We start from the raw sequence: 27,734 nt of genomic DNA on the forward strand, positions 1-27,734 counted from the left end.
ACAAGTCCCCGGTGATGCTGATACTGCTGGTTGGGGACCACACTTTGTAGATCTCTCCCTGCCTGGCACGATGCGGCTTCTCAGAGCAGTACAGCGGGGACGTGATTAGGCTTTCCATCACACGGCCTGACCGGGCTCTTCCTGCACTAGATCAGCTGCCCATGCACTCCTTAAAAATTCATCTGTTACCCAGTTCCTTACATGATCTCCGTGTCTGAGCCCCCTGGCCAGTCGGGGCGGAGGAGAAGGCCCCGAGCGCCAGTGGCATTCATGTGTCCTCCTGGCCTCTGCCAGGAGGGAGGCAGGCAGCGTCCAGCTACGGCTCTTTATCCCTGCAGACTCTGGTCTGAGAAAGGGGAGGGACAGGGAGGCCTGAGCTGCTCCGTTTCAAAGGCACCCAAAGCCTTCAGGCCACTGTCAGCAAAGTCGGCTGTGTTCCGCCCTGGCTACTCCAGGCTTCTCGTGGGGACCCATCCTCGGGCAGCCAGGAGTGTGGCCTTTGTCGGGAGGGCCGGGCGCCATCGTTTCTCCGGGAGCGTGGTTCTGGCCCGCTGTTGCCATGTGCCTCCTCCGTCTCCATGCGTAGCACCACCCTCTCTGCCCTTGCCTGGGTGACCCCTCCACTCGCCAGGCTCCCCGGCCCCAGCCTTGATCACACTCCTCGGTTTGGAGCTCTGGTCTTACTATCTCCCTCGCTCTTCCGCTGCTCCCTTTCTGCAGGTCCATTTCCCCCATGGCAGCCTGGACTTCCCTCGCTGCCTCTCCCTTTCTCAGATTCCTAACCCTCCTTCATCCTCCAGGCCCACCAGACACGGTGTTCCACAGGGACCCCTTCCTGGAGGGACCCCCCACGGGCTTCCCTAAAACAGTCTCCAGGTGGTGACCCCGCATCCTACACTCAGAAATCCTGCTGAGGAGGGGCCGGGGGGTGGGGTGAGGGAAGCAGACAGATTCATCCTGCAAATCCAGGAGGCACTTTGGGCAGCCAGGGCCCAATTTGTTCATTTTAGTCAATTTCCAGTGTGGTGACAGCCCTTCTCCAGACTTCCTGGTGGCACCTCCCCATTGGCGATCCTCCACCAAGTTTCAGGCGGGGATTGCTAAGTCCCCTTCCTAGCTATGAATAATGACATTTGTTCCCAGGAGCCGTCGTAGGAATGCCTTAACTCCTGACAGAGTGCCTCTTTACATCTGGACACCTGACTGTTTTATTCTCTTATATATGTAGGATCGTGCAACCTTTTAGGACAGAAGGATTTGATAGGAACAAAAGTAAACTCATTTACTAGATTTCTCTAGATCTGTGATTCTTGAAGTAGGGTTCCCAAACTAACAACATCAGCATCCCCTGGGAACTGCCTAGAAATGCAAATTCTAGGCCAGACCTACTGAATCAGAAACTCCGGAGGGAGGTGGAGCCTGGCTGTCGGGTTTACAAGCCTCCGGGTGATTCTGATACCCAAACTTGGAGAACCTCTCTGTGATGCTGTTCTCAAATCCACACCTGGCCTGCGTTTCTTCAACCACTCATCTTGAAGGAGGGTTGGGATGCAATGTCGGCCTAATCAGATTTCTTTATAAAAAGGCCCAAGGCAACTTTCTGCTCACAATTTTGTTGTTTTTAAGAGAGCCATAGATTTTCCTTGAATCCCAAGAGTAGATCTCAGAATGAGGACAGGTGCCTGGCCTGGTAGACAGGTAATTAGCAGGATTATGCTTTCTGTATCTTGAAGAGCAGCATGGTACTCCTGCCTGTCTCCCTCCCCACCTGCCTTCCCTGGACTCAGGTTTCCCCGGTCCTGACAGCACCCTAGGCAGTTGCCTGAGTGTGGCCTGCACCAGGCTCACCTCTGGTTCCCTCCTCCCTCAACAGTCCCCCCATCACTTTTAGTCAGTAGGGTCGTCCTTTGGTATCATCTGGGGCGATTGGTTCCAGGACCCCCGCCAGATACCAAAATCCAAGGATGCTCAAGTCCTTTATATGAAATGGCATGGTACCGTCTGCCCTCCATACGTGCGGGTTCTGCATCCATTGATTCAACCAACTGCGGATTCTATCCACGGTTGGTTGAATTCGAGGATGCGGAACCCGCAGATACAGACGGCAGACTGTCACTGTGGTTTCTCGATTTTCCCACGGATGCTCTCACAGATGGTCTCTGCATCTTTGTTTTCCTCTTGTCACGACAGCTCTGGAGTAAAAAATGAGTGTGAGGCTTTGGTCCCATCACCACGTCATCCTGCATGCACCAGAGCTTCTCCTGGGGCGGTAGGCTCCCCGAGCCAGGCTGGCTCACTCTGCCCCTGAGTGGCCACTGCTGGGAACGCCCGTGTCTGCCGGGCTATGCCCTTCTGGGGCTCCAGAGACAGCTCGTGTGCTTCAGGGCAATCAGCTTTTGGTTAATTTGTCTGAAAAGAAACTCCCAGGGAACAAAACCCCCAGAATAATCTCAATGACACTCAAGGTCTGATATAAAGCAGGCGAGTGAAGGAACAAAGTTGACTTTAAGACCTTTTCTGGGGTTTGCGGCCTGGTGAATACCCAGATGCAGGTTGATCTCTGTCCACACCTCTGACTCTCAGGCCTCGGGGTGAGGGCTGCTTCTTCCCTGGACCTGTGGGGACTTTGGGCTCTGCCCAAGCACGTGAAGGGTGGGCTGTGACGGGCAAGGGCATAGACACCAGCACGTCTCCAGGGGAGGAGATGCTACCTGTTCTCTCATTAAAATGGGTTTCCATATTATTTTGTTGAACTGAGATTTTGTCAGTGTTGAACTAGGGGGCATTGCCTGGGCCTCTGGTATTTGTTTTAATGGGCTTGGCCTGTTGCAGCTTTGGTGTCTGGAGATGAGCAGATAAGGGGAGAGACGCCATCCATCAATGATGATAGATTGTGTTCATTGAGGGCCAGGCCTTGTACCACCTGCTTTATGCACCCCGTTTGCCATACCCCATTTAATCCTCACCACAACTCCAAGGACTGAGGCACAGAGAGGTTAAGGAACTTACCCAGGGTCACAGAGCATGGAAGTGGCAGTGGTAGGACTGGCCTCCAGACCCATGTGATGCAGAAGTTTTGTGGGAATTTTCAGGTGAACTTGCTGCACATTTACTGAGCGCTCACTTACTGGATTCCAGGTGCTATCAAGGATATCACACTGAAAAGAAATGGTTGCCTTCAAGAAAAGCAATCTGATGGGGGAGGCTGACACATGCACAGCTGCCATTCAAAGCTGGCAGTCTGAGACGTGGGCTGTGCTCAAGGCCCAGGAAGAATGCAGTGAGAGAAGGAGGAGGGAAGAAAGGTTTCAGAGTGCGTGGCACTGGCCATACATAGAGAGAACCACTTAAATGTACCTGAAGCTGGGGAGCAAGAACACAAAAGGTGTCGAAAGCACTGGGCAGTGCCAGGAGAGAGGGAGGAGTGTCAGGAAGCTCCAAGGGTACAGGCAGCCCGCTGGGTGATACCCTTCTGTTCGTGGTTGGTCTTTAGTGTTGGTTATGGGGAGGGGATGAAGGATGGGGGAGGGACTTGGGTGGTGCGAGAGTATATGGGAACAGGAGGTTGAGGTCATCGTCTGAAAAGATTTGAACTTCAACGTAGAGTCTGGACCTGATTAGGTGGGCCAAGCATTCTAAGAGTCCAGTAATCTGTGCCCAAGTCTGGTCACCCACGCGTCCTTCTCCACCCCCCTGCCCCCCAGCATGTGGCAAGTCCTGTCCCCTCTTTCCCTTCCTGTCCTGAGCTTCTCCAGTCCAAGTGGACACTGGCAGTCACTCAGGGATGTTGCCGTGTACTTGAGGACAACCGACGTGATTTCCTTCCGTACAATAAGCTATGTGACTGCTTGATTGTGGGACAGATTGGCATCTGGGGAAGAGACACCTGATGACCTTGGTGAACTTACAGTTATATTTCTCCACCTGTTGGCTGCTCCTCTCCACTGAAGGCCTCATCAATGCCTGGCTTTGATGGATGCTCTAGGCCTGTACCTTCCAATATAGTAGGCTTGGCCACCCGTAGCTATGGAGCATTTGAAATGTGGCCAGTCCAAACCGAGAAGTTCTGTGAATGTAAAATACACATGGATTTCAGACACAATACAAAAAAGAAAAAAGAATATGAAATAGCTCATCAGTATTTTTTTACATTGATCACATGAACTGATGGTATTTTGTATAGATTGGGTTAAGTAAAATATACGAACACAACAAATTTCACCTTTTTCTTTTCACTTATTAAAATGTGACTCCTAGAAGATTTTAAAAAGTATGTGTGGCTTGCGTTATTGGTGAGTGCTGGTCTAGCTCGGGGATTGGCATACTTTTCATAAAGGGCCACATACTAAATATTTTAGGCTTTGTGGGCCATCTGGTCTCTGTCACAACTGCTCAACTCTGCTGCTTTAGTGCAAAAGTGACTTGTATTTGTTTTCTATTGCTGCTGTAACACATTACCGTAGACTTTGTGGTTTAAAAACACAAATTGCGTGTCTTACACTCTGTGGGTTAGAGGTCCCACATGGGTCTCACTGGGCTAAAATCAAGGTGTTGTCAGGGCTGGGTTCCCTTCTGGAGGATTCTCCCGGAGGGAGAATCCGTGGCATCACATCTTCCAGCTGCTAGAGGTCATGTGCATTTCTTGGCTTTTGACTCTCTTTGCCTCTGTGCTTTCTTCTGTGTCTCATCTCTCTCTGACCTCTCTGCCTCCCTTTTCCATGTTTAAGGACCCCTGTGATTACTTTGGGGCCACAGGATAATTAAGGATAATTTCCTCATCTCAAGATCCATACTGTTAATCACATCTGCAAAGTCCCTTTTGCCATAGAGGTTGACATATTCACAGATTCTAGAGATGAGGCCGTGGACATTTTGGAGGACTGTTATTCCACCTGGGCCATAGATTTAGACAACGTGTAAATAAATGGACGTGGCTGTCTTACAATAAAACTGTATTTACTAAAACAGAGTGCTGGCCCACAGGCCACAGCTTGCTGACCTTGGCACCCAACGATTAATGAATCTGCACACAATTCCAACGTGATTTTTTTCCCCACATCACCAAGCAGTTCTGGGACACCAGCTGGGTGTCTCACAATTCAACTCAATTTTGACATTATCTACCCAGAGATAGCATCAGACTCCACAGGCTAAGGGCTTTAGTCCCACAAGGCCACCCTCTACTACAGGTGCTAATCGCAGCTCCAGGTTGTCACCTGGGCTTCTGACCAATCAGCCATAAATCAGAGGTTCCATGACCCCCTCCTTGGGTTCGATCAATTTGTTAGAGTGGCTCACAGAACTCAGGAAACTCATCTACTCACTAGATTACTGGTGTATTACAAAGATATTAAAGGATACAAATCAACAACCAGATGAACAGATACAAAGGGCGAGGTCTTGAACAAAAGAGCCTCTGTTCCCGTGGAGTTTGGGGCCTGACACGAAGGGAAGTGTTCTGGTTCCCCAACCCCTGTCCTTTTGGGGCTTTATGGGGGCTTCATTGCCTAGGCACAATTGTCCATTGGTGATTGATTTCCTTTCCTCTCAAAGTAAATCGAGGGGTGGGAATGAAAGGTCCCAACCCTCTATTCATGGTTGGTTCCCCTGACAACCAGACTCCCATCTTTAGGGGATTTCCGAAAGTCAGTTTGTCCTCTGAAGCAATTTTAGGAACTGAGGACAGGACACCGAGTGTTATAAGAAAGGGTGCTCCTGTTGTTCTGATCCTTCAAGAAATTCCAAGGGTTTGGGGAGCTGTGAGCCATGAACCGTGGATAAGGACCAAATATATACTTCTTATCACCATGATCATTTCTCTAAGTATATTATGTGGGGTGATATTTTTGCTAGAATTCCATGGAGGAGGTTCTGTGGGCCAATAAGCTTGAGAGATTCAATGGGTCAGATCGTTCATTTAGTAAAGGCTCTGAGAAGTTCTGCAGTAAATAAGCCTGTTTAATTTTATGTAGTACCACATTTTTCAAGCAACATGAAACTTTTTCCCTTGTAATACCCATTAATATACGGCAGATCTCAGATTCCTAGGAACATTCTCTGGGAAACCCTGGTTTAGCTCAGTCCAGGGCCTTGTGGAAAAGCTGCCTGCAGTCTCCTGATCTAAGGTCAAGACACCAGTCACGTCACTTGAGATTTGATTAGAGAAAGCATTTTGGCTTCATTAAAGTTCATTAAATGAGCCATCCAGTGTAATTTAGCTGAATAAAAATGGCTCAGATGGCTTTAACCCACACCCCCTCTTACAGCAATTTAATTGAGGGAAAAGCAAATATGTCAATGATGTAGAAAAATACTTCTTGGCCTCCAAGAGGGACACAGGGCCGCAGCGTCTGCTTCCTTGTCACAGGCGCTGGATTTTAAGGGGTTGGCTCAGGGGGGCTCGGGGGTGGGCAGCAGGCCTTGGTGGAGAGATGGCCTGGAGCCTCCTTCCTTCCCACTGGTTGGTTCAACCTGAGGAGGTTGATGGCAGCCACCCTAACTGCTCCTCATGCGGGGCTGCAGGCATCTTCGGTTTGGGCTGATATGCCTAAAGTCCCAGGTTCAAGATCATGACGTGTAAGTTCCCTGGTTCTCGGAGAAGCGGGGAGGAGACTGTCAGCCTTCTCTGTCTCCATGGTTTGTTCCTTTTTAGCAACTCTCTGTGGGGTCAGTGCTGCATGAAGGAATTCTCCTTTCTTGACTTTTTTTTCCAGATCCTTCAGAAATTTCAAAAGAATCTTGGCGTGGCATGGCAGGGGAGGGAGTTGGCTGTCTTCAGGAAGAATGAGGAGAGAGTTCTTTCATGGGGAAAGTTAGAAGGGGAGAGACAGACAGCTGAGGAGGTGTTGGGTCTTCAGGAAGGAAGAATTGCATCTTTCTAATGCTGCCTTCGTGGATGGAGGAAATCATATTTACATCATGATGTTGGCAGCCAGCAAGCCACAGCCCCCATGGGAGCCTGTGAAAGCAGGAGGGGTTGGACCTTTGTTGCTCTCTGGGGAGCCATGCTTGCTGCTCTGAGCCCATACGGTGCTTAGACTAGTGCTTTCTGCAAGCAGCAGCGTGAATCCTCTAGGAAAAGTCAGTGACCATGGCATTCACCATTAAGGATGCCAGCTGAGCATACCCCTGGGTCTCTGTGTTCTCTCATAACCATCTTTTGCAGCAGGAGGCTTGCGTATGCCCAGCAGGGAGCTGACTGAGTGGATGGATGCCATGCTGCATCTTCATGGCTGCACCCTGATTGGGAAGCTGGTTCCCTAGAGCGATGGGACATAGGCAGAGTGAGGGAGGGACTGAAAATCATGACTTTGGAGGCTTTCAGGAATCACAGTTGGGCAGCCAACTGTCAGGACCTTGGGGCAAAAGAGGGGCTGAGGACAGGTACACTAGTTTGCTAGGGCTGCCGTAACAAACACTGCAGACTGGGTGGTTTAAACAACAGAAATTATTTCTTCACAGTTCTGGAGGCTGGAAGTCCAAGATCAAGGTGTCAGCAGGGTTGGTTCCTTCTGAGGCCTCTTACCTTGGCTTATAGATGCTGACTTTTCCTCGTGTCTTCACATCATCTCCCTCTGTGCATGTCTGTGTCCTAATCTCTTCTTATAAGGACACCAGTTATATCGGACTAGGGTTCATTTCAATGGCCTCCTTTAACCTTAAGTACCTCTTTAAAGGCTCTGTCTCCAAATACAGTCACATTCTGGGGTCCTGAGAGTTCAGACTTCAACATATGAATTTTGAGGAGACACAGTCCAGCCTGTCATAACAGAAGATAAAACCCAAGTGAGAGGGACTAAGGAGATGCAGGGGTGGAGTGAACATCCAGGAGCTGAAGTGGCAGTAGGGCGAACCCAGCAAAGGTCTGTGGTGTGGACAGGGGAGATGCCCGACTGAATGGTGCCGGTGGGGCAGCCTGGCTTAATAGCACAGGAACGACGGGGCACCTGCATCCAACAATCCCTTACACACTCCTCAGTGTCCTAAGACACTTAAGACCTAAGACACAGCCTGCCCCTGGGCCTGCCTCTGCTGGTACAAGAGGAGGTACTTCCAAAGTCAGCCGTACCCTTAATCTGGGAAATCCATGGTACCTGCTTCAGGATCACTGTGGATGGGAAGCCTCAAAGGATGCAGTGTGTTTTGGGGCAACAGAAGGATTCATCTGGTCGGCTTCTCTTGGCTGCAGGGTCCATCTCGAGTGACCCTCTTGTTGGATGGTAGGGTTCCCAGGGTAGAGGGTGACATCCTTCCCAATTGTGGGGCCCCATCCTGCTGCAGTTGGGCACCCCCTTTAGGAGGGCCATGGGGACTGCTTCCCATCCTGAGGTTCCCCTTGTTCACCACAGGGCTAATGCAGGAGGGGCCATCTCAGCCTGTTCTTCCTCAGGTTCAGAGTTTGGCCACCTGTGTGTCTGGCTCCCTGTTTCCAGAGGACCCAGTAGCTGCATTGCCATGGTTCATTACTCTGGGCCCCAGAGTCTGGGCTGTGAATGAGCCAGTAGTGCAGGACAAAATTAATGGCTTTGTTTGGTAGTCTCAGGTGAGGGATACGGGGGCGAGGTCGTGGAGCTTGATCTTGGGAAAGTGTTCGATGCGTCATCTCGTAATATCTTGCTCACTAAATTAATTCCAACGGTCAGGTGACTTGGAAACTGGCCCTTGACTCGAGCACAAGTTAGAGACGAGTGATGATGGATCTGTAAGGGAGGAGGCTCAGGGCTGCGGTGAGGCCCAGAGGTTCTTAATTAAACCTTTGTCTGGTGAGGGGGGTAACCGGCCCATCAATAACTGATGACAGGTGAACACAGGTGAGGCATCAGCTAGAAGGAAAATCAGGGGAAGTGAGTTCTGAGTGGGTGTTAAGTTGGTTAAAGCCCCCTGCCTCTTTCCCATCTGCCCAGCACATGAGCAGTTATAAATGCCTCTGAAGGCAGGACGGCCAGAGGTGTGCCCTGCTTGCCTTGTTGGCGGTGTATGTTTGCCTTTCTTGTCTTTTGTGTGTTTGTTTGTCTCTGTGGCTGGATGCTTCTATCGTGTGTCTCTGGCAGGGTGCTGTGTACGGTTGCCCAGGTTGTGTGCACTGCTTTCCTCCTGGGACTTGTGCAGCACAGCGTCTGTGTCTCTGGGGACACACACTGGGTCGTGTGTATGTGTACCTGGGCGTTTACATGTCTGTGTGTTGGTTGCAAATGTTCCTGGGTATGCCTCTTGTGGCCTGTTGTTGGAGTCTTCACGTTAAGGCTACTCAGAGATGTTCAACTTTCATTGGCCACCTCTGAGCCCCAGTTTCCTCATCTGTTGCATGGAGATAATAGCAACACCCGTCTTGTAGAGTTGCTGTAAAAATTAAATGAGCTCATGGATGCAGAAGTGGGTAACACAGTAGCTGGTGCTTAGTAAGCCCTTGGTGAATGGCAGCTGTTGATTGTGAGATGGTGCAGGGCGGCAGGAGGGGGTGAGAGGAGGAGAGTATCTGGACTGCGGAAGGAGAAGGTGGTCTGTGCACCACTGGGACCGTCAGGGAGGAGGGAGGGGAGAGGGCAGTCGTGGACAGAGCCCACGAGTGTTGCTGTGGCCGCTCCATCTGGCCAAAGAACCGGAGGAATCCGGAGGGGCCCTTTCTCCTCCAGGTGGGGCTTGGTGGGTGGGGGGAGGGTGGGGAGAAGCCGCAGATGAGACACCCCTGGGAGAGCCAGAGCCCACCTCCCCCCTTACCAGGTGTCCCAGGCCCCCTCTCCCCTCTAACATGTAATAAGGAGATAATGCTATTTCTTATTCTTTATTTGCCCAGAATGCCTGTTATTTTCTTTCTTTCAGAATCCAATTTTCTCTTGACATTTATGCCTAATGTAGCAAAACATGACCTTTGTGAAAGGACATTGCTGGCAACCCGCTCCCTGCCTCAGGCCCCCCAAGAACTACTGGCACACTCCTGGGCTGCCTCTCCCTCGGAGGTGGGCAAGGCTTCCACTTCCCCGGGCTGCTCCTGTGTTCCCGCCTCCTCCTTCCGGCCGGGGGCGGAGCCGGGGGCGGGGCGTGTTTCCCAGGGCTCAGTGCGTCTGGTGTTCCCGGCGGCCGACTCTCACAGGAGCTGCTGCTCAGTTTTAGAACCAGGGGCTTTGTTCAAGGCTGCGCTGGAGCCGGGCAGAGAGCTCAAGGCCCCCGGGCCTTGTCTAACTTCTGCTGCCCCTGATGCTGTTGTGCGTAGACAGTAAACCAAGAAAAGCAAAACAAAACAGAAGACTTCTGTCTGGGTGAGGCACTCACCTTTATTGAAACATCATAGCGGCTCATGGTAATGGAGAATTACCATGAACAGGTAATGAAGCCTGTTATCCTTGACCCCGAGTTCCAGCTCCGGGTGTAAGGTCAGCGCCTTTGATGAGCGTACGTGTCTGATCCCCTGTTCCTCCCTCCCAATCAGGAATTGCTCTGCAGGGAGCTGGGTGCCTGGGTGTCCTCAAGGGGCCATCATGCAGTTCTTCTGTCACCCTTTTCCTTCCGGTCAGTGGGGGAAGGAGGCCGTTTGTAGGAATAAGATGTGCCATGGTTAGGGGTTTTGTGAAGCTGAGCATGTGGATGGGTTGAGGTTTATAGTCTTTTAGTGAGAGCCTGTGTTGTCACACACACCAGTGCTCTACAGTCCTGCAGAGAGGAAGTGGGTGACAGTATGGGGCTATGGGAGGCTCTCCTAGCAAGGGCTATGGGCTTAAGGACTCTGAAAGGAGAGAGAGAGTGCTGGGGACTGGGGAGAGAGTGGGACAGTAAACTTGGGTGATACCTACTGGACACCTTCCCTTTGCCCCAGTCCCCTGCACCCCAAGAATGGGGTCTTCCTCCCCCACACAGTCATGGGCTGTCACCCATGAATATGTGTATAAGCAGGAGTCTGTGTTTGCATTTATTACCTACATGTTTAATGGACATAAATACACGCGTGCTTATACACACATGTGTGCATGTGGATAGGTATTTACCTAAGTGCAATTCTTACCGCTCTCCTTTCTCATCACTAGATAAGTACGTGGTTCCTGGGGTGCCACTTGAGCTCTAGCTGTCTCCAGCTGCTGCCTTGAAGGGCTGTTACCACATCAAAAGTTGTTTGTTGAGGGGCTTCCCTGGTGGCACAGTGGTTGAGAGTCCGCCTGCCGATGCAGGGGACACGGGTTCGTGCCCCGGTCTGGGAAGATCCCACATGCTGCGGAGCGGCTAGGCCTGTGAGCCATGGCCGCTGAGCCTGTGCTTTCGGAGCCTGTGCTCCGCAATGGGAAAGGCCACAACAGTGAGAGGGTAAAGGCAGAGCTGCCTCAAATGGGAAGGGGAAGCCCTATCCCATAGCTTGTCCTTGTGTTTGAATATCTGCTCCTCTGATGAGCTGTGTCTACTGTCTGTACCTCACCCAGCCTGAACTTCTCCCCTGATCTCCAGACCCAGGCATCCAACAAGCTATCTTATCTCTCTTCTTTGGACGTCTAACAGGCATCTCAAACTTAGTGTCTGCAAGGGAGAGGCTCTTGATCCCCACGCCGCTCCCCAGTTGGGACCCCTTTGAGCCTTCCTCGGCTCACTAAATGACATCACCACTCTCCTGGTTGCTCAAGTCTCCCTCCTCTGCCCGATCCAATCCCATAGGAAGTTCTGGCAGCTCTCCCTCCACCACCTAGCTTGAATTCCATCAGCTTAATTGTCTCTACTCTCTCTTTTTGCCTGGAATACTGCAGCAGCTCCTAATTGCTCTGATGACTTCCAGTCTTGGGTTCCTATTTTAAAAAATGGTAATTAGATGATGCCACGTCCCTACTTAAATCCAGCCAGTGCCATCCCGTTGTTCCTTAAAGTAAAATCCGGGTGGCTTACCTTGACCAGCAAGGTGGGTGTGGTGGGTCCCCTCTCCTGCTTATCCTAGACCACTCTTCTACTTCCTTCCTCACTGGGCCCTTTTCTGGCCCCCTAGACCCTCTCAGGCCTTTGCACTTGCTGCTCCCACTGCCTGGAACACACCTTCCCTGGCACTAGGCTCATTCTCACTCCTCTTCTCAGCTCCGACATCCCCTTCTCAGACGGCATTTCTGGAACCATCTTCTGACGTAGCCCCGTCTCTCTCCCACATCAGTTACTTACTCCACTTTGCTTATTCCCTTCCTTCTGCTCATCACAAACTACACTTCTTTTGCTTATTCATTTGTAACATGAACATAAGCTCCAGAGGGACCTTATCTGTCATCCACCCCCTCGTTCCTTAGTGTAGCCTATATTTGGCTCTCAACAAATATCTGTTATAGAAGTCCTCTAAATATAGGTGCACCTGTAAGTATATGCATATGTGTATAAGCAGGAGTCTGTGTTTGCATTTATTACCTACATGTTTAATGGACATAAATACGCCCGTGCTTATACACACGTGTGTGCATGTGGATAGGTCTTTACCTAAGTGCAATTCTTACCGCTCTCCTTTCTCATCACTAGATAAGTACGTGGTTCCTGGGTGCCACTTCAGCTCTAGCCGTCTCCAACCACTGCCTTGAAGGACTGTTACCACATCAAAAGTTGTTTGTTGAGGGGCTTCCCTGGTGGCGCAGTGGTTGAGAGTCCGCCTGCCGATGCAGGGGACATGGGTTCGTGCCCCGGTCTGGGAAGATCCCACATGCCGCGGAGCGGCTAGGCCCGTGAGCCATGGCCGCTGAGCCTGCGCGTCCGGAGCCTGTGCTCCGCAATGGGAGAGACCACAACAGTGAGAGGCCCGCGTACTGCAAAAAAAAAAAAAAAAAGTTGTTTGTTGAGCCTGGCAAGGTAATAACCGTGGGTGTGTTTCTTCTTTTATTCAGAAGACTAATGACTACTCCTTTCCCCTGTACGTCCTAATGAAAAAGAAAAAAAGCCATTAGGAGGAGGACAGAAGTGTGAACAAAAAAGCTGATGTCTTGATCATTGATGGACAGGATTGCTGAGGGAGGGACTGGCTTGAAGGAATTGTAGGTGACCTGCGGAGTATTTTCGACTTGTGTGAATGTTAAGAATGTTTGTTGAGGGCTTCCGTGGTGGCTCAGTGGTTAAGAACCCGCCTGCCAGGACAGGGGACATGGGTTTGAGCCCTGGTCTGGGAAGATCCCACATGCTGCAGAGCAACGAAGCCCGTGAGCCACAACTACTGAGCCCGCACGCCTAGAGCCCATGCTCCGCAACAAGAGAAGCCACCACAATGAGAAGTCCATGTACTGCAATGAAGAGTAGCCCCTGATCGCCACTACTACAGAAAGCCCACGCGCAGCAATGAAGACCCGACGCAGCCAAAAATAAATAAATAAATCTATTAAAAAAAAAGAATGTTTGTTGGTAACAGGGCACAATAGTTTCACTTATGCAAGGTGAAGAAGTCCTAGATATCTCTAGTACAGAGTAGTACATAGTTAACAATACTGTATTGTACACTTAAAAATTTGGGAAGAGGGTACGTCTTCCGTTAAATATTATTATCACTAAAAAAAAAAAAATAGGGAAGAAACTTTTAGAGATGCCAGTTAAGTTTATGGCACTGTTTATGGCGATCATTTCATGGATGTATATTATCTTCAAACTCATCAAGACATATACATTAAATACGTACAGCTTTTTTGGTAAGTCAGTTATACCTCAGTAACTAAAAAAAAAGGGGAGGGATAAATTAAGAGCTTGGGGTTAGCAGATACAAACTACTATATATAAAACAGATAAGCAACAAGGTCCTACTGTATAGCACAGGGAACTATGTTCAGTATCCTATAATAAACCATAATGGAGAAGAATGTGAAAAAAATATATATATGTATAACTGAATCACTTTGCTGTACAGCAGAAATTAACACAACATTGTAAAACAACTCTACTTAAATAAAAAAAAAAAGAATGCTTGCTGGTTTGTATACCTTATACTCTGAGAGTTCTCTGTCCTCCTGTAGAAGGGTGGGTTTAAAAAGGCTCTCTGAAATTTCATTGTGGTGAGAGCATATGGGAGAATGACCAAGAAGTTTTTATTTATTTCATTTGATTTGTAAAACCTTGCCTTTTAAAAGGTCTCAGCATCCTCTCCAGACATGATCTGTAGCCTCGACTAACTGTCAGATGTACTGTTAGCCGAAGGGAGCAGTGGAGAAGAACAACAAAGCCAGGCTCCCATGAGATGACCACACTTACTACGGAGAGCATGACATGCCACATTGTCCTTTAATTTCCTCTTTATTTGTCAATCTTGCAGAAACCTGTCGAGTAACCGGCTCACCACACTCTCATGGCAGCTCTTCCAGACGCTGAGTCTTCGGGAATTGTAAGTTCAGTTTTGAAGACTGTCCAAGTCGGTGGAGTGGTGGTCAAAGGTTGGGTGGAGCCACCTGAAGCTGGGAGTACACCTGAAGGGGCTCCTTGGGTTGGATGATGTGGGTGTACCATGTTCAGTGAGAGTGAGCCACCCCATCCCTTGATTTCTGATGCTCCTTCTGGGCGCAATACATTTCAGAAGATAGGAATCTCATCTCTTAGCAGGACCTAGTTTTGTGATCTGTTGGAAATTAGTAATAACATTTATATTTATATATATTTATAATAATAAAGATAATTTATCAAGTTATAATAACATTTGCAATATATAAATAGATTATTAGGTGTGCTTTCATTTACATGACCTTTGATTTATCATCACATGTCATGGGAGGTAGGTATTATCATACCTCCTGTATAAAAGGTATCTATACTTTCAGGTGAGGGTTCTGAGCTCCAGAAAGGCATGTGAAACACAACCAAGATCACATTGCTAGGGATTGGCAGAACCAGGACTTGAACCCAGGCCTTTGACTTCAGATTGCATGTATTTTCCACTCTCGTGATCTTCTGTCAGCCTCTTTGGCTTGAGTATGGCCATCCTGGAGGGACTAAGCCCATATATTTATTCAGTCTGCTTGTGGACTGCTTAGATTTGCTGCATTCCGAGGCTGATCAATGTACTCCCACCCCAGCCAGCCATTTTGCACAAACACACATTGGATGGATGAATGAAAACTCGTGACCACTGCTGGAAAAAATAAGTCATGTTGATGTGTGAGTCATCAGGGTCATCTCTGTGCGTGAAGGACGGCATACTATGTTGAGGGGACAAATCAAGGAATAAGTTGAAAAGGAATTGAGGCATGGATGGAGTTAGGGAGTCAGGGTTCCAGAGACACTGCTCATGTGTCTTCCCTTTTACTTGATGACTCAGATCCAAATTCACTGAATGCAGGTTGCTTTCTATCCTTTACCAAGAGGCAGTGAATGGCCTTGGATCCCCGCCCATGCTGTTGGCCTTTCAACTTGCTCTCCCTCCACCTGGTAAGACCTGAGTTCAAGGATGCGTCATAACCTTACCTTTTCTGACCCAGTTGGTCAGGAAGGGGAATATTTACATCTCCATGACAGTCTTGTACATACCCTACTCATCCTTATGGACCCAAGTGCCTACATGATGCTTAAAAATGCCAGTCCAGGGATGGGAAGTACAGAGATGGTCTCTGACAGTGTTGGAGAGTTTAGGACAAGACTGTTGTGGGTTGCTTTCCTGCTTTAGGATTTTGCCCCTCCCACCAGGCTTCTCCTCTGCTATGAGCACAATAGCTCTAGTGATCAGAGTTCTTTAGTCATACATGGCTGCCATCCAGCTGTACTCAAATAAAAACTCCTACCTGAGCTTGGGAAAAGTTGCATATGTACTTATTTTTTTAAAAAACACTGGAAAACTGGACAATGTCACAGACTTCTCAGTGTCAAACTGTTACACTTGATGCATTGTGTTCATTCCCTTCTTTGTAGGTGGAAAAGACGTTAGAGGTAAATTAACATGACTGCTTTGATCACCACTAACACTGATTTCTGAGATCTTACTCTGGGCCAGGCAGTGTGCCAAGTAATCTATCGAGTTACGAAAGTTATTTAATCCTTATAACAATTCTATCAGGTCGGAATGGCTACTGTCACTTCAAATTTGGGGACACTGGGGTACTTAGCAAGGTTTAGTATCTTGGTTAAGGTCACCCATTAACTAAATGGTAGCACGTGGACTCAAGATCTTCACCGCTATGCTTCGCCGTCTCCCAACTTTCTCAATCTGTTTTCAATCCAACGATCTGTTCTACAGTAACTTGAAATAAAAATGCACAATTGCAGATTTTCCTTACATTGCTCTAAAACTGACCAGGAACCCTGCCCTAAAGGAGCTAATTGGAGTCTTTCATCCAGTTCTCCTGGGACCCCTGCCCCTTCATCTGTGGGAGGCCAGGGATAGCATCTCTCCAGGGGACATCTGGGTCTACTGTTGGCTGAATTATTGCAAAAATGTTCAGTGCTCCTTCTAAAAACATCGTTGGCTGCGAAATCGATGGCGTGCTGCCCCGGTGACCTGTTTCGTGGAGTTTTAGAAACAGTTGTTCCGTGGATATATATTTAAAGAAAATGTCAGATTTCTCCCAGAGGATCATGGGATTCTGCATTCATCTTTGCCTGTGAATCAATACACCAGTGAGCTGGATGTGACTTATGGGGGAATGAAGACCTTCCCTCCAGGGTGAGTCAGTGTGTGAGAGCCACCATGTCCACGGAGTATTTTATTTCTGTCATATTGTTAAATAAGTAAAAAAATTATGTTGGAAAATAAAGAAGCCCCCCCTCTAAGGAGCAGTCACCCTGGTAGGGGTCTATTTTTTTGAGGAAGAATTGAATGTTGAGAGTGGAAAATTTATCTTTTGGCTGGAGGGGCCGCGTGTTGGCTCTTAGCTGTGGCTGTGATTAAAATGCAAACAGTCCCAGTTCCTGGCAAATGGAAGAGTGGGTCATATTTTCTTGTCTGACTTCCTAATTAGTCCACATGGTGCCATCTGCCATGAGCCATCTAGACTGCCAGGGTCTGCCCAGTGGAGCCTGTGGGCTGGGGTGTGGGCGTGGATCGGGTATTTCCAGGAAGAAAGAATTTTGGCCCTAGAGGAGAGAGGCCAGAGGGTGATGGCTCTGTGAGCTGCGGCAGCCAGAAGAACACAAGGGCAGAAGTGTGAGGCTTCGAGCGACCTTCTGCAGGAGCAGAAGGAGCAAGCTAGGGCATTTAACAATTTCTTAGCATGTCCATCACTGAGGATCTCTGCCTGCCCCAAGCAGCCCCTCCTCTGATCCTTGATAGAAGAACTAATGCTGTTGGGATTCCCCATCAGAAGGGCTGAGTGTCTACAACTTTTCCAGTAACAGAGAAGGAGAAAAAAGAGGTGTATATTGAGTATCTAATATATACGAGGTCCTGTCTCACCCCTGGAACAATCCCACAGAGGAGGTATGCTTAAACCCAGTTTGACAAATGAGGGATTGGAGGCTTGGCCAAGTGAAATAACTGGTCCAACATCACATGGCAAGTAAATGGGAATTAGTATTGTGATTATTAGCATTGCCACCATCCAGGTCTATTGTTTTCAAAGACCAGCTCTTTCCTTACCCAACTCAGCACCATAGCCCTCATGCTATGCGTCCCCTTCCGCCAGAACTCAAGATGGCGGGTCCCCTCAGAGGAATCAAATGGGGAAAAAATCCAAACAAGTTAGCATCTCAGAGCCCTTACCGTGTGCCAGAGACTTCCTTCACTCATTTCTCATTTACTTTTGTGAGATGAAGGGTGTGGTCTTGGCCGGGCACCTGGCCCGCCTCTCAACTGTCCAGGCTGTGTTTTTCTCTTACTGATGGAACCAGAAGCATCTTTCAAGACTGGCTTCTGAGTAGCCAGCACTCTTTCAATGGCACGGGTTTGGAGAAATTTGCGTTGGTGTTGCAAAGTGCTCTCCGAAGTTTCTGTTTATGGCAAGATGGTATTTTCCCTTTACCGAGAAGATGGGAACAGTCTGTCCAGAAAGCTGAGCAAGAATCAAAGAGATTGACTTAGAGGTAAAGAATGGATTGGAAAGAAAAGAAGCTTGGATTCTGAATCCCATGATACCATTTAGGCAAAGGCAAGAGGCACCAAAGGATATAAACTCACAACACAGAAACTCTCCAGAAATACCCTAAGGACCATTAGTGTATCTTGAACAGGCTTCTCTTAATACCCTGCATGCATGGAGCAGACATGATTAAAATAGATTGGAATATTTCATTTTCTTAAAGCAAAGTGATAATTACCTCTGGTATAATTTACAGATTTAATCGACTTGGTAAAATATTAACTCAATTTTGGGGATGGGTTTGTGCTGATCCTGTCACTTTCCTTCCCCCAGTCCTGGCCCTGACCACTTGCCACGGCTCTCAAAATCACTCAACAATCATGTTAATAATACTGTTATTATAATAATAATTTTGGGCCTCTTTATAGCCCCTTTTACTTCACAAAGCACGTTAGCATATATTATCACTAATCCTCATGGTAACTGTGAAGAAGGCAGATTGAGCACAATTACCCCATTTTACAGACATTAAAACAGAGCCTTGGAGAATTCAGGCTGAATGAATACTTGCTGTATTCATTTCCTAGGGCTGCCTTAACATATTCCCACAAATCTGGGGGCTTCAAACAATAGAAAGTGATTCTCTCACTCTTCTGGAGGCCAGAAGTCCAAAATCAAGGTGTCAGGAGGACTACACACTCTTCCAAGGCTCTAGGGAGAATCCTTCCTTGCCTTTTCCAGCTTCTGGTGGCTCCTGGTGTTGCTTGGCTTGTGGCAGCACCACTCCGGTCTCTGCCTCCGTCTTCATGTGACCATCTTCCTCTTTGTCTTTGATCTTTCCCTCTTTTCTCTTACATAGATACCAGTCACTGGATTTCGGGCCCCCGGTAATCCAGAATGATCTCATCCATGATCCTTAACTTGGTTATATCTGCAAAGACTCTATTTCCAAATAAGGTCACATTCACAGCTACTGGGGCTTAGGACTTTGACATATTTTGGGGGATGGGGGAGACACTATTCAATCTACTATAGTTGCCCAAGGTGACACAACTGGCTCAACTCAGATCTTTTGTTTGGATATTTTTTTTAACCACAGGACTGTTGGCATCTCCAGGGTGCCCTTTGGGCATGTTTTCTTCTGTGACAACAGATTCGGGCCCCCTCCCCATATTTCACTACCTGGCCATGGATTGCCACTGGCAGCACTGATGCTGCGGAGGGAAGAAAACCAGAGTGATGACTAGTGGGGAATCAGTGTTTTTTAAATGCTCAGCCTTGGCCTTGACTGTTCAGCAAAGTGTCTTTGTGCACAAACTCGGATGGGGCTGAGTTAATCTGTGGGAAGCCCCAAGGGCCCTACGATTAGGCCCTGGGCCATCTTGAGGAAAGGGCTGGGTGTTGGTAATCTTTGCTGTGAAGGAGCTGCTGTTGTATTATTCATGGGGCTGCCTGCATTATTGATGGAGCAGGGGAAGGCTTGCTTTAGGCTCCTTGAGTCTGCCCCTGAAGCCCTGGCTGAAGGCCCCTCTGCTCCAGACCTGATTTGATGCAAGAATGGACAGCATCATTTAGACCCAGGACTTGCCCTTCTTTGCTTCTGGTCCACCTCACTGTTTGACCCCTCTTGTCAGGATATGAAGACGATAGTGGATTTGCTCGGTGAGATGCCCAGGGCATCTGTTCTGAGACTGAAAATGCCTTCTGCCGTATGTATGTCTTGTCCAGGAGGAGAGTCCAGAGGGATTGGGGGGAAGAACTCAAAGTTCTTCTGCAGTTTCCAGGAGACCCTGGGCTGGAGGAAACGACCAGGTCTCATGGTGCATGCCTTCTGGAGGAAAAAGTAGGAGGGAAACAAACAAGCTTTTAGCGTGCCCATGCCTGGAAGGGTCTAAGACACACCCCACATATCTCACTGGATTCCCCTGCCAGCCTCAGGACGCTGTGGCACCGTCCACCTTTCTGGGGGGCCCCTGAGATGTTGGGATACGCAGTAGTGCAGGGCTCAGACAAGAGGCAGAACTGAATAAAGCACATGTAGCTTGAAGCAGCCTGGCCAAGACTCTCACCTGTCTAGTATTTTCCACCCAGGTGGGTAATTTGTATTTTTACAGCTACTTAAGAATGAATGACCACATCTTGTCAAGTAAGCAACTGGGAAAAATCAGGCTGACTTGGTTCAGTGTGCATGTGTTCTGGCATCTGGACCCTCAGTATCCTTCCAGCAGGGCTGCCAGGCCTCTCCTCATAGCCGCTACCGCGTGACTCCCAACCACTGTTCCGCTCCCTTTCCCCAGAAACGCCGGACAGGGAATTTGACCTCCTGTGTTTCCTAAGGAAGTCCTCAGACGTTCCCTTCCCCTGCTTCCTCCTTGTTGTGAGGGTCAGAGCTGGTGAGGCATGTAAGGCCTTCTGCGTAGTGCTGGGCACAGAGTAAATGCAATGCAAACGTTATTATCCAATTATTTTTTTGACTTCTCTCTCATTTTCTCCTGTCTACCTTTTCTCTCTCCTCTCCCTCATTTCTCAGCTGCAGAAGCATCTGCCTTGACCCCAGGGCAAACCCCTCCAAGGGTCCTGGACCTCATCCGTCACTTTGCTGCTCTAGGACCTTACCTTTCCCTCCCCACCCCCAGCCCTGCCCTGACCCGATTCCTAATATGTTTCCCCTCTTCCTTTCCACTGGTTTTGCTCTTCTGTTTTCAACCAAAGATACTTCTGTCTTCCATTGACTTCCTGTTCCCTGGAGCTTAAAACCTTGGGGTCATCTTTTACTCTTTCCTTTTCTTCTACCTCCAAGGAAGCACCAAATACCACCGTGTCTTCCTTTATGATGTTTGCTCCATCTTCCCCTTCCTTCTCCCCAATTTTTACCTCTCTACTCCAGGCTCTTAGTAACTAGGCAGTCATTCTCTCATGGTGGTCCAGGGTCCCATGGGGATCCCCAAGACCCTTACAGGGAGACCAAGATGTTAAATCTATTTTCATAATAACCCTGAGACGTTACTTGCCTTTTTCATTCCCGTGGGCAGTGGAGTTTTCCAGAGGCCATGTGACATACGTTAACATCATTCCTCTGATGCTTGATGGAGTTTGTGCTAATGCGTTCTTGTGTTTTAAATTTTTCTCAGTTTTAATTTCTAATATGGTAAATCGTGATAGATATAATCCACCTAAAAGTTCTTTGAGACTCTCAGTCATGTTTAAGAGTGAAAAGGAGTGCTGAGACCAAAAAGTTGGAGAACATTGACCTGGAGCCTGCTAGCCTATATGGTACCTATATGTGAATGAGAAAAGATGCCTCTTCTGGGTGGATAGAGCCCCATGCCAGGCACTGGGTCTGGTCAAGGGTATGCAGGCTGGATTTCATCCCCCATTCATCCCTTTGGCTGGGTGCATTGAGACATGCATGAACTTCAGCACTGTACACGGTGACCCTGTGTTTATCAGACATCCTAACCGGGGTCCCAGTCTCCGGCTGTCCTCCTCTCTGGTTGATCCTGTTCAACATTGCTGGATTACGCTTCTTACAGTTTTGTTCACTTCATTCTCCAACTACAAGGGCCTCGGTGGTTCCCACTGCCTCTTGGATGCATTTCAAGCTTCCTGATGTGGCAGTGAATGTCCTCCACCATCTGGCTTCCACTTGCCCTTCCAGCTTCATTTCCAGGTGCTCCTGCTGTAGCACAAGCTTTCTTTCCTGTTTCCACAGTCCAGCCTGCATCATCCCTCTAACCCTTCCCCTAGTCTTTCCCTCCACAAGCTTCCAAAGTTCAGGGATCCTGCTTACTCCTCCTAGAATCTCCCATCTAGCTACGCCTTACACGTGATAGATGGCGGGGAAAGTGCGTGAATTTTGGAGTCCAACAGGCTAAGCTTTGAAGCCCTGCTTTGTCACGTACCAGCCGAGGGGCCTTGAGCACGTGACTTGACTCCTCCAAACATAGGAGGGGGTCCCTCTTGTGCATGACGAGAGACTGGCTGGCTCTGAGAGGCAGATGCTTGATGAAGGTTAGTTCTTGTCTTCTTTGCTGAAAGAGTGTGGTGTGCAGGGCAAAGTCATGGGCACTTTTAGACTAAGAGGATATCATACAGGGGTGTTTGCACATTCTACCTGTGCTGTCCTGTTGGCTAGAAAGCACTGATTCCTCCCTTCCAAGGGCCTCACTTTTTTCTGAAAGCTGGTTAATGCTGATGTGTGCTTCACTACTTTGGAATTTGCCAGTTGTCAAAAATATCCTGGGTCTTAGTGCAGTTACCCAAGTGGCCCTCCCTCTGGGCACCAATAGATTCATCCCCTTACTGGTCCAGAAAGAGAATCATGTTCCCCTGAGTGATCCTGGCATTCAGATTTATCAGGTGCCCTTGACTTTAAGAGTTTTACATCAGCTTATGCCCTTCAATTGTCCCCCTAAGGAGATGACTCCCTCTAAGTCACAAGGAAAATGAGTGGAGAAGGAAGGCCTTGAACTTGACTCTTCCTCTATCAGACAGTCTTCTTTACCAAGTTGAGTGCTCCTGGAAGACAGGGACTGATTATTCATTTCTGTTTCAGCAGCACTCAGCCCACAGCCAGACATGGATGAGGTGCTTATTAAGGATTTTGTTGAATTTATGAAGGAATAAAGCTGGTCCCAAGATAGGCTTTGAGCAGATATTGGAAACAGCGAATCACCTTCTCCCCGGGGAGAATAGCCTCTTTCTTCCTTCTTCCCTTCCTCCCTCCCTCCCTCCCTTCCTTCCTTCCTTCCTCCCTCCTTTTATTCATTCAACGGGTATTTATATGCCAGGCTTAGTTATAGGTACTGGGGATATAGCAATGAACCTAATAGGCAATGTCTCTGACTTTGATGGAACTTAATTTTTATTTGGGGAGACAGATAATAAACAAGCAAGCAAATATTTATTTTTTAATTTTTAGATTTATTTTGTTTATCCGTTCTATATATACTAATTTGCATCTGCTAGCCCCAAACTTCCAAGCAAGCAAATAAATATTTAAAGTGATGCTGGGCAGTGACAAATACCAGAAAGAAGAAAATAGTCAGGCAAGGGACTGGGCAGTGTGAGGGCAGGGGTTGGTGGTAACTTTCCTATAGAAGTGGTCAGAGAAGGCTATATGATTCCTTAATGAAGGGAGGGAGTTGATCTAGCAGATATGTTCTCAGTCCAAACTCTGTAGGCAGAAAGACAACAAGTGCAAAGGCCCTGAGGCAGGAGCATGCAGGTCATCCTGGTAAACTTGACACACAGCAAGGTCAGAGTGGCTGAAGAAGAGGAGGAGAGGGTGAGGCAGGCAATGAAGTCAGAGAGGTGACAGAGGGTGGTATAGATCCCGTAGGCCTTTGACTCTGACTTTCAAAGAGTTGGGAGGCCAGTGGAGGGTTTTGAGAAGAGGAGCTTCCCAAGCCGATGTATTTTAAAGGTCTCTTTGGCAGGTAAGTTCAGTGGAGTGGATTTTTTTGGAATGAGTTTATTTGTTTAAAAACTAAATAAATTCATGGACTTCTATAAGTATTTTTTATTTCTTTGGAGACCTTGCTAAACCCTTATCTCCTTAGTCCCTGAGGAGCAGGTGGGGGCCCATGCATGGCCTCACAGCCCTGGGAGGGAGCTGGGCCACCTTCGGTTCAGGGGTTCCCTTCCCTCGCTTCTCGCCCACAGGAGGTTGGAGCAGAACTTCTTCAACTGCAGCTGTGACATCCGCTGGATGCAGCTGTGGCAGGAGCAGGGGGAGGCCAAGCTGAACAGCCAGAACCTCTACTGCATCAGTGCCGACGGCTCCCAGCTCCCACTTTTTCGCATGAACATCAGCCAGTGCGGTGAGTGAGCCGCCCGGTCCCAGCTGGCTCCACGCGGGCCTCCCTCAGACACCAGGGATGGTGCTGCACATCAGCTGGGAAAGCCAGGGCCTTCCTTCCCCACTGCCCTCCCAGCCTTGAACTCTGCATTGGGTGCAGATCTGGCTCCCCTCTTACCTCCTTGCTCATTCTTGTCTCTTCATGAGCCAGCTGTGGGAAGGTTGGTTCCAGGGATGCAGAAAGGGGTTAAGTGTGCTCTTTGTCATTGGACCAGAGTCCTTTCTCTCTGTCAGTTCCCTGTTAAGCAAACCTGAAGGAGTGTTATGTCCAGGTGTGGTCTCTGGATCTCCTGTATCGGGAGCATCTAAGGCACTTTTAGAGAAGCAGATGTCTGGGTCCATCCACAGACTTAAGAGATCAGAATATCTGGAGATGAGTTTGGAAATCTGAATTTCTAGCAAGATCCCCATGGGAGTCTGAAGCGGACCAAGGTTTTGAGAACCAGTGCCCAAAGTGGAAGATGTCATTTGATGTCATTTGATGAGCTGCATTCCTTCAGCAACTGTCCTCCTCATCAATCCCCGCTCCCCAACCACCACGTCCAACTGCATGGGCTTAAATCTTGAGTTATACCGTCTGCTTGGGAGGTGGTGTGAAGCTTCTGGGACTTGGGGGACTTCTGAGAGGTCAGGCAGGTTTTGTGGAGTCATTATTGGACAAAGCAAGCAGTGCCACCATTGCCCCCACGGACAAAGTTTTGGTAGCAAGTATTTGCCTGTTTTTTCACCCACCCTGTCTTCCCTCCCAGACCTGCCTGAGATCAGTGTGAGCCATGCCAACCTGACCGTACGGGAGGGTGACAATGCTGTCATCACTTGCAATGGCTCTGGATCGCCCCTGCCCGACGTGGACTGGATAGTCACCGGACTGCAGTCCATCAACACCCACCAGGTAGGCGTCCGAAGCTTGGGACCTATCACCTCTTAGTCTTAATGAGCTAAAATCATGAATAGAAGCAGGAGACGTGAGAATAAGGAAGAAGAAGAGGGGAAGTTTGTGGTCCTATTTCTATAGGACGAAGCACGTAGACTTGGGTTCCACCCAGCTGCAACATTTTCTAGCCAGCTTGATCTTGAACATGCTATAAACATCTCTGTACCTTACTTTCCTCATCTGTGAAATGGGTATAATGCTACCATTCATCTCATGGGATAAGTGTGAGTGTTACCTAAGCTCTTGACTGTAGAGAGCTTGGCCCTTGGTCAATGTGCCTTCACCAGCAAGGCCTCCTTCACCTACTGCTCAGCTTTCCTTTTGATTCCTAAAGGTGTTTGGGGGTTAGGTGGGGGAGCCGCCCTTGTAGAAACTGTTTGTTGTCTTTTTTTTTTTTGTACCGTCATCTAATTTTTCTTTTTTCTTTTATCTTTTCCTAAATTTTTATTGTGGTAAAGTATACATAACTTAAAATGTACAGTCTTAAACATTTTTTTAGTTATTATAAAATATTAGCTCTATTCTCCATGTTGTACAATACATCCTGGCAGCTTATTTTATACACATGATTGTTGTTTTTTTTATTGGGTTTTTAGACAAATCTGAACTGGACCAATGTACACGCCATCAACCTGACGCTGGTAAATGTGACGAGTGAGGACAACGGCTTCACCCTGACGTGCATTGCAGAGAACGTGGTGGGCATGAGCAATGCCAGCGTCGCCCTCACTGTCCACTGTGAGCGGATGCCCTGTGGGGGGCGGCTGGGACCCTGGGGATCTCAGCATAGGAGGCTGGGGCCGGGCAGAGCTGCTGCAATGGGCCTGGTCCACCAGGAGGGGCAGAAAGACTCCTGTGGGGCAGGACTGAGCAAATCAAGTCAGTCCTTGGCTAATAACCCCAGAAAGGGTGTCCCTGTCCCTCAGAAGATGATGCCCCTCCAACTCAGCTCTGACTTTACTCCTAAGTTGGCCCAAGTCTGCCTTTTGCTAAACCCCTAAAAGGTCATGAGAGGGAACCCTCCAGCTGTAGTGGATCCAGGAAGCTTGAGTGAAGACAGACATCTCTTCCCCTCTTTGGGGGTGGTGTTGTGGGGGAAACCTCTGATTCCCTCAGGTCTTTTTAAAGCGGGGTGGGGAAGAATTGGGCTGCCCACCCCAGCTCCTGGAAGGCTGCTCTGGGACACCGGAGGCTCTGTGTTCTGGGTGTCAGCTGGCCTTTCCCCGGCAGACCCCCCGCGCGTGGTGAGCCTGGAGGAGCCTGAGCTGCGCCTGGAACATTGCATCGAGTTCGTGGTGCGCGGCAACCCGCCGCCCACACTGCACTGGCTGCACAACGGGCAGCCACTGCGTGAGTCCAAGATCATCCACGTGGAGTACTACCAGGAGGGCGAGGTCTCCGAGGGCTGCCTGCTCTTCAACAAGCCCACCCACTACAACAACGGCAACTATACCCTCATCGCCAAGAACCCCCTGGGCACAGCCAACCAGACCATCAATGGCCACTTCCTCAAGGAGCCCTTTCCAGGTGAGGGCAGGGCTGCTCTGGGGTGACTGATCCACTCCAGGAGCTCAGGGGGACGGGGAGTGGGGGCTTGAGAGGAGAAGCAGCATCAACACAAATACCGTCATCGACAACCAAACACACACTGGAACATATTCAGCCACAACCAGAATTTTGTGTAAACTAGATGAAGTCTCTGATTTCTAATAGCAGTCACAGTGAAAACCAAGACCCCCTCAGAAATACACAGCTGTACATATAAGGGCATATGGTGTTACGGTAGAGAAAGTGGGGACTTGAGAGGTGGATAAGAATGGCGGAGAGTCTGGACCCAATTCTTTTTTTTGTTGGGAGACTCTGGACATGATCGTTGCCTCAATACCCTTGTCTGTGAAATGGGCATGATTGTACTTCTCCCATAAGAATCTCATGACTTTTAAATACCTTAAAGTAGACAAAGCACGTATCACAGGCTTTGGTACCTAACGATGGTTTGATGACCTTCCATTACGAGGGGCTTCAGGGTCTATCTGGTTCAACCCCACGTGTAACAGGCAAGTGAACAGAATCTTTCCACTTGCTGGGTAGTGATAAGGCCTTGGCTGGCTTTCCAGGTCTGTGTCTCTTTTCCTCTAGCTCCGTGGTGAGCTGATGGGTGGAGGGTACCTGATGCTGTCAGCCTGGATGGTGCTGATTCTAGTGGACGGGGTCATTGAAATGCTGAGAGAACTTTGAGTATTTGGGAGGGGAGTCTGTCTTTCTCTGTCTGGGCTAGAATATTTCAAATACCTTCCTGAAGTTAGAGGAGAAGAAAATACTCCCAAGAGTTTAGTGAAAGTGGTTGCAGCATCTCTTGGGGGTGGTTTTGGTAGCTGATAAGTTTCTGTCAGTGAAGCCATATATCTTTGATGACCTTGGTGATGTCTGCTGGCAACAGACCTCTCGGCCTTCAGTTCCTGGAAATCCAGGATTCTAATGAAATAAAGGGGAGTGTAAAGACTGACCTCGATCTCTCTGTCTCTCACACACACAGGGCATTGGAGTACTAGCACTGTGCAGCATCTGCTTCTGTGAAGGTGATTTCACAGCATGCGGATAATCAGGGGGTGGCAGTTCCAAGAGGCCTTTTTAATCTCAGTGCAAGGAAACTCGAACTTTAGAGGCTTTGAGAGAAACTCTGGAGAGATGAGACCGCCTGGGAAGCTAAATTCTTGCCACTGAGGGCCAGGGGATGGTGGAGCCATCACTCAGGAGAGGACTGAGAACGTGCCGATGTTTGAGACCCTGGCCATCCCATATGGTCCTACATTTCCAACATCATTCCAAGTATGCCCAGTAAGAGGCCTCAGGACACTTCCCAGTGTGGGCCACACGGGAGCTGGAAGAGTCCTGTCTTGCACTGCAGAAGCAGCAGCTTTTAGATGCAGAAATACTTTGCTTTTTGGGGCCAAAGTCAGGCTAGGCTTTGTTGGCATAAAGGGCTGGAGTGGCCCTTTGCCCTGCTTGTGCCCATCTGGTG

At 48.8% G+C, this 27,734-nt stretch overlaps 1 protein-coding gene across 5 annotated transcripts in view; it reads left to right on the forward strand.

The window, feature by feature from the left end:
* NTRK3 (neurotrophic receptor tyrosine kinase 3) overlaps positions 1 to 27,734 on the forward strand; it is a 283,681-nt gene that overhangs the window by 97,738 nt on the left and 158,209 nt on the right. For all 5 annotated transcript variants that reach the window (XR_003795813.1, XR_003795812.1, XM_029237146.1 and 2 more), the window contains 5 exons: positions 14,234 to 14,302; positions 23,583 to 23,740; positions 24,528 to 24,670; positions 25,309 to 25,450; positions 25,943 to 26,239. Coding sequence is in view for 3 of the 5 variants with exons in the window: in XM_029237146.1 (XP_029092979.1) it covers positions 14,234 to 14,302; positions 23,583 to 23,740; positions 24,528 to 24,670; positions 25,309 to 25,450; positions 25,943 to 26,239 (809 nt within the window). In the remaining 2 variants the exon portion in view is untranslated. The remainder of the gene's footprint in view (positions 1 to 14,233; positions 14,303 to 23,582; positions 23,741 to 24,527; positions 24,671 to 25,308; positions 25,451 to 25,942; positions 26,240 to 27,734) is intronic.

The sequence above is a fragment of the Monodon monoceros genome, unplaced genomic scaffold (assembly GCF_005190385.1).
Source record: "Monodon monoceros isolate NGI ecotype Baffin Bay Population unplaced genomic scaffold, NGI_Narwhal_1 Super_Scaffold_21, whole genome shotgun sequence".
Lineage (NCBI taxonomy): Eukaryota > Metazoa > Chordata > Mammalia > Artiodactyla > Monodontidae > Monodon > Monodon monoceros.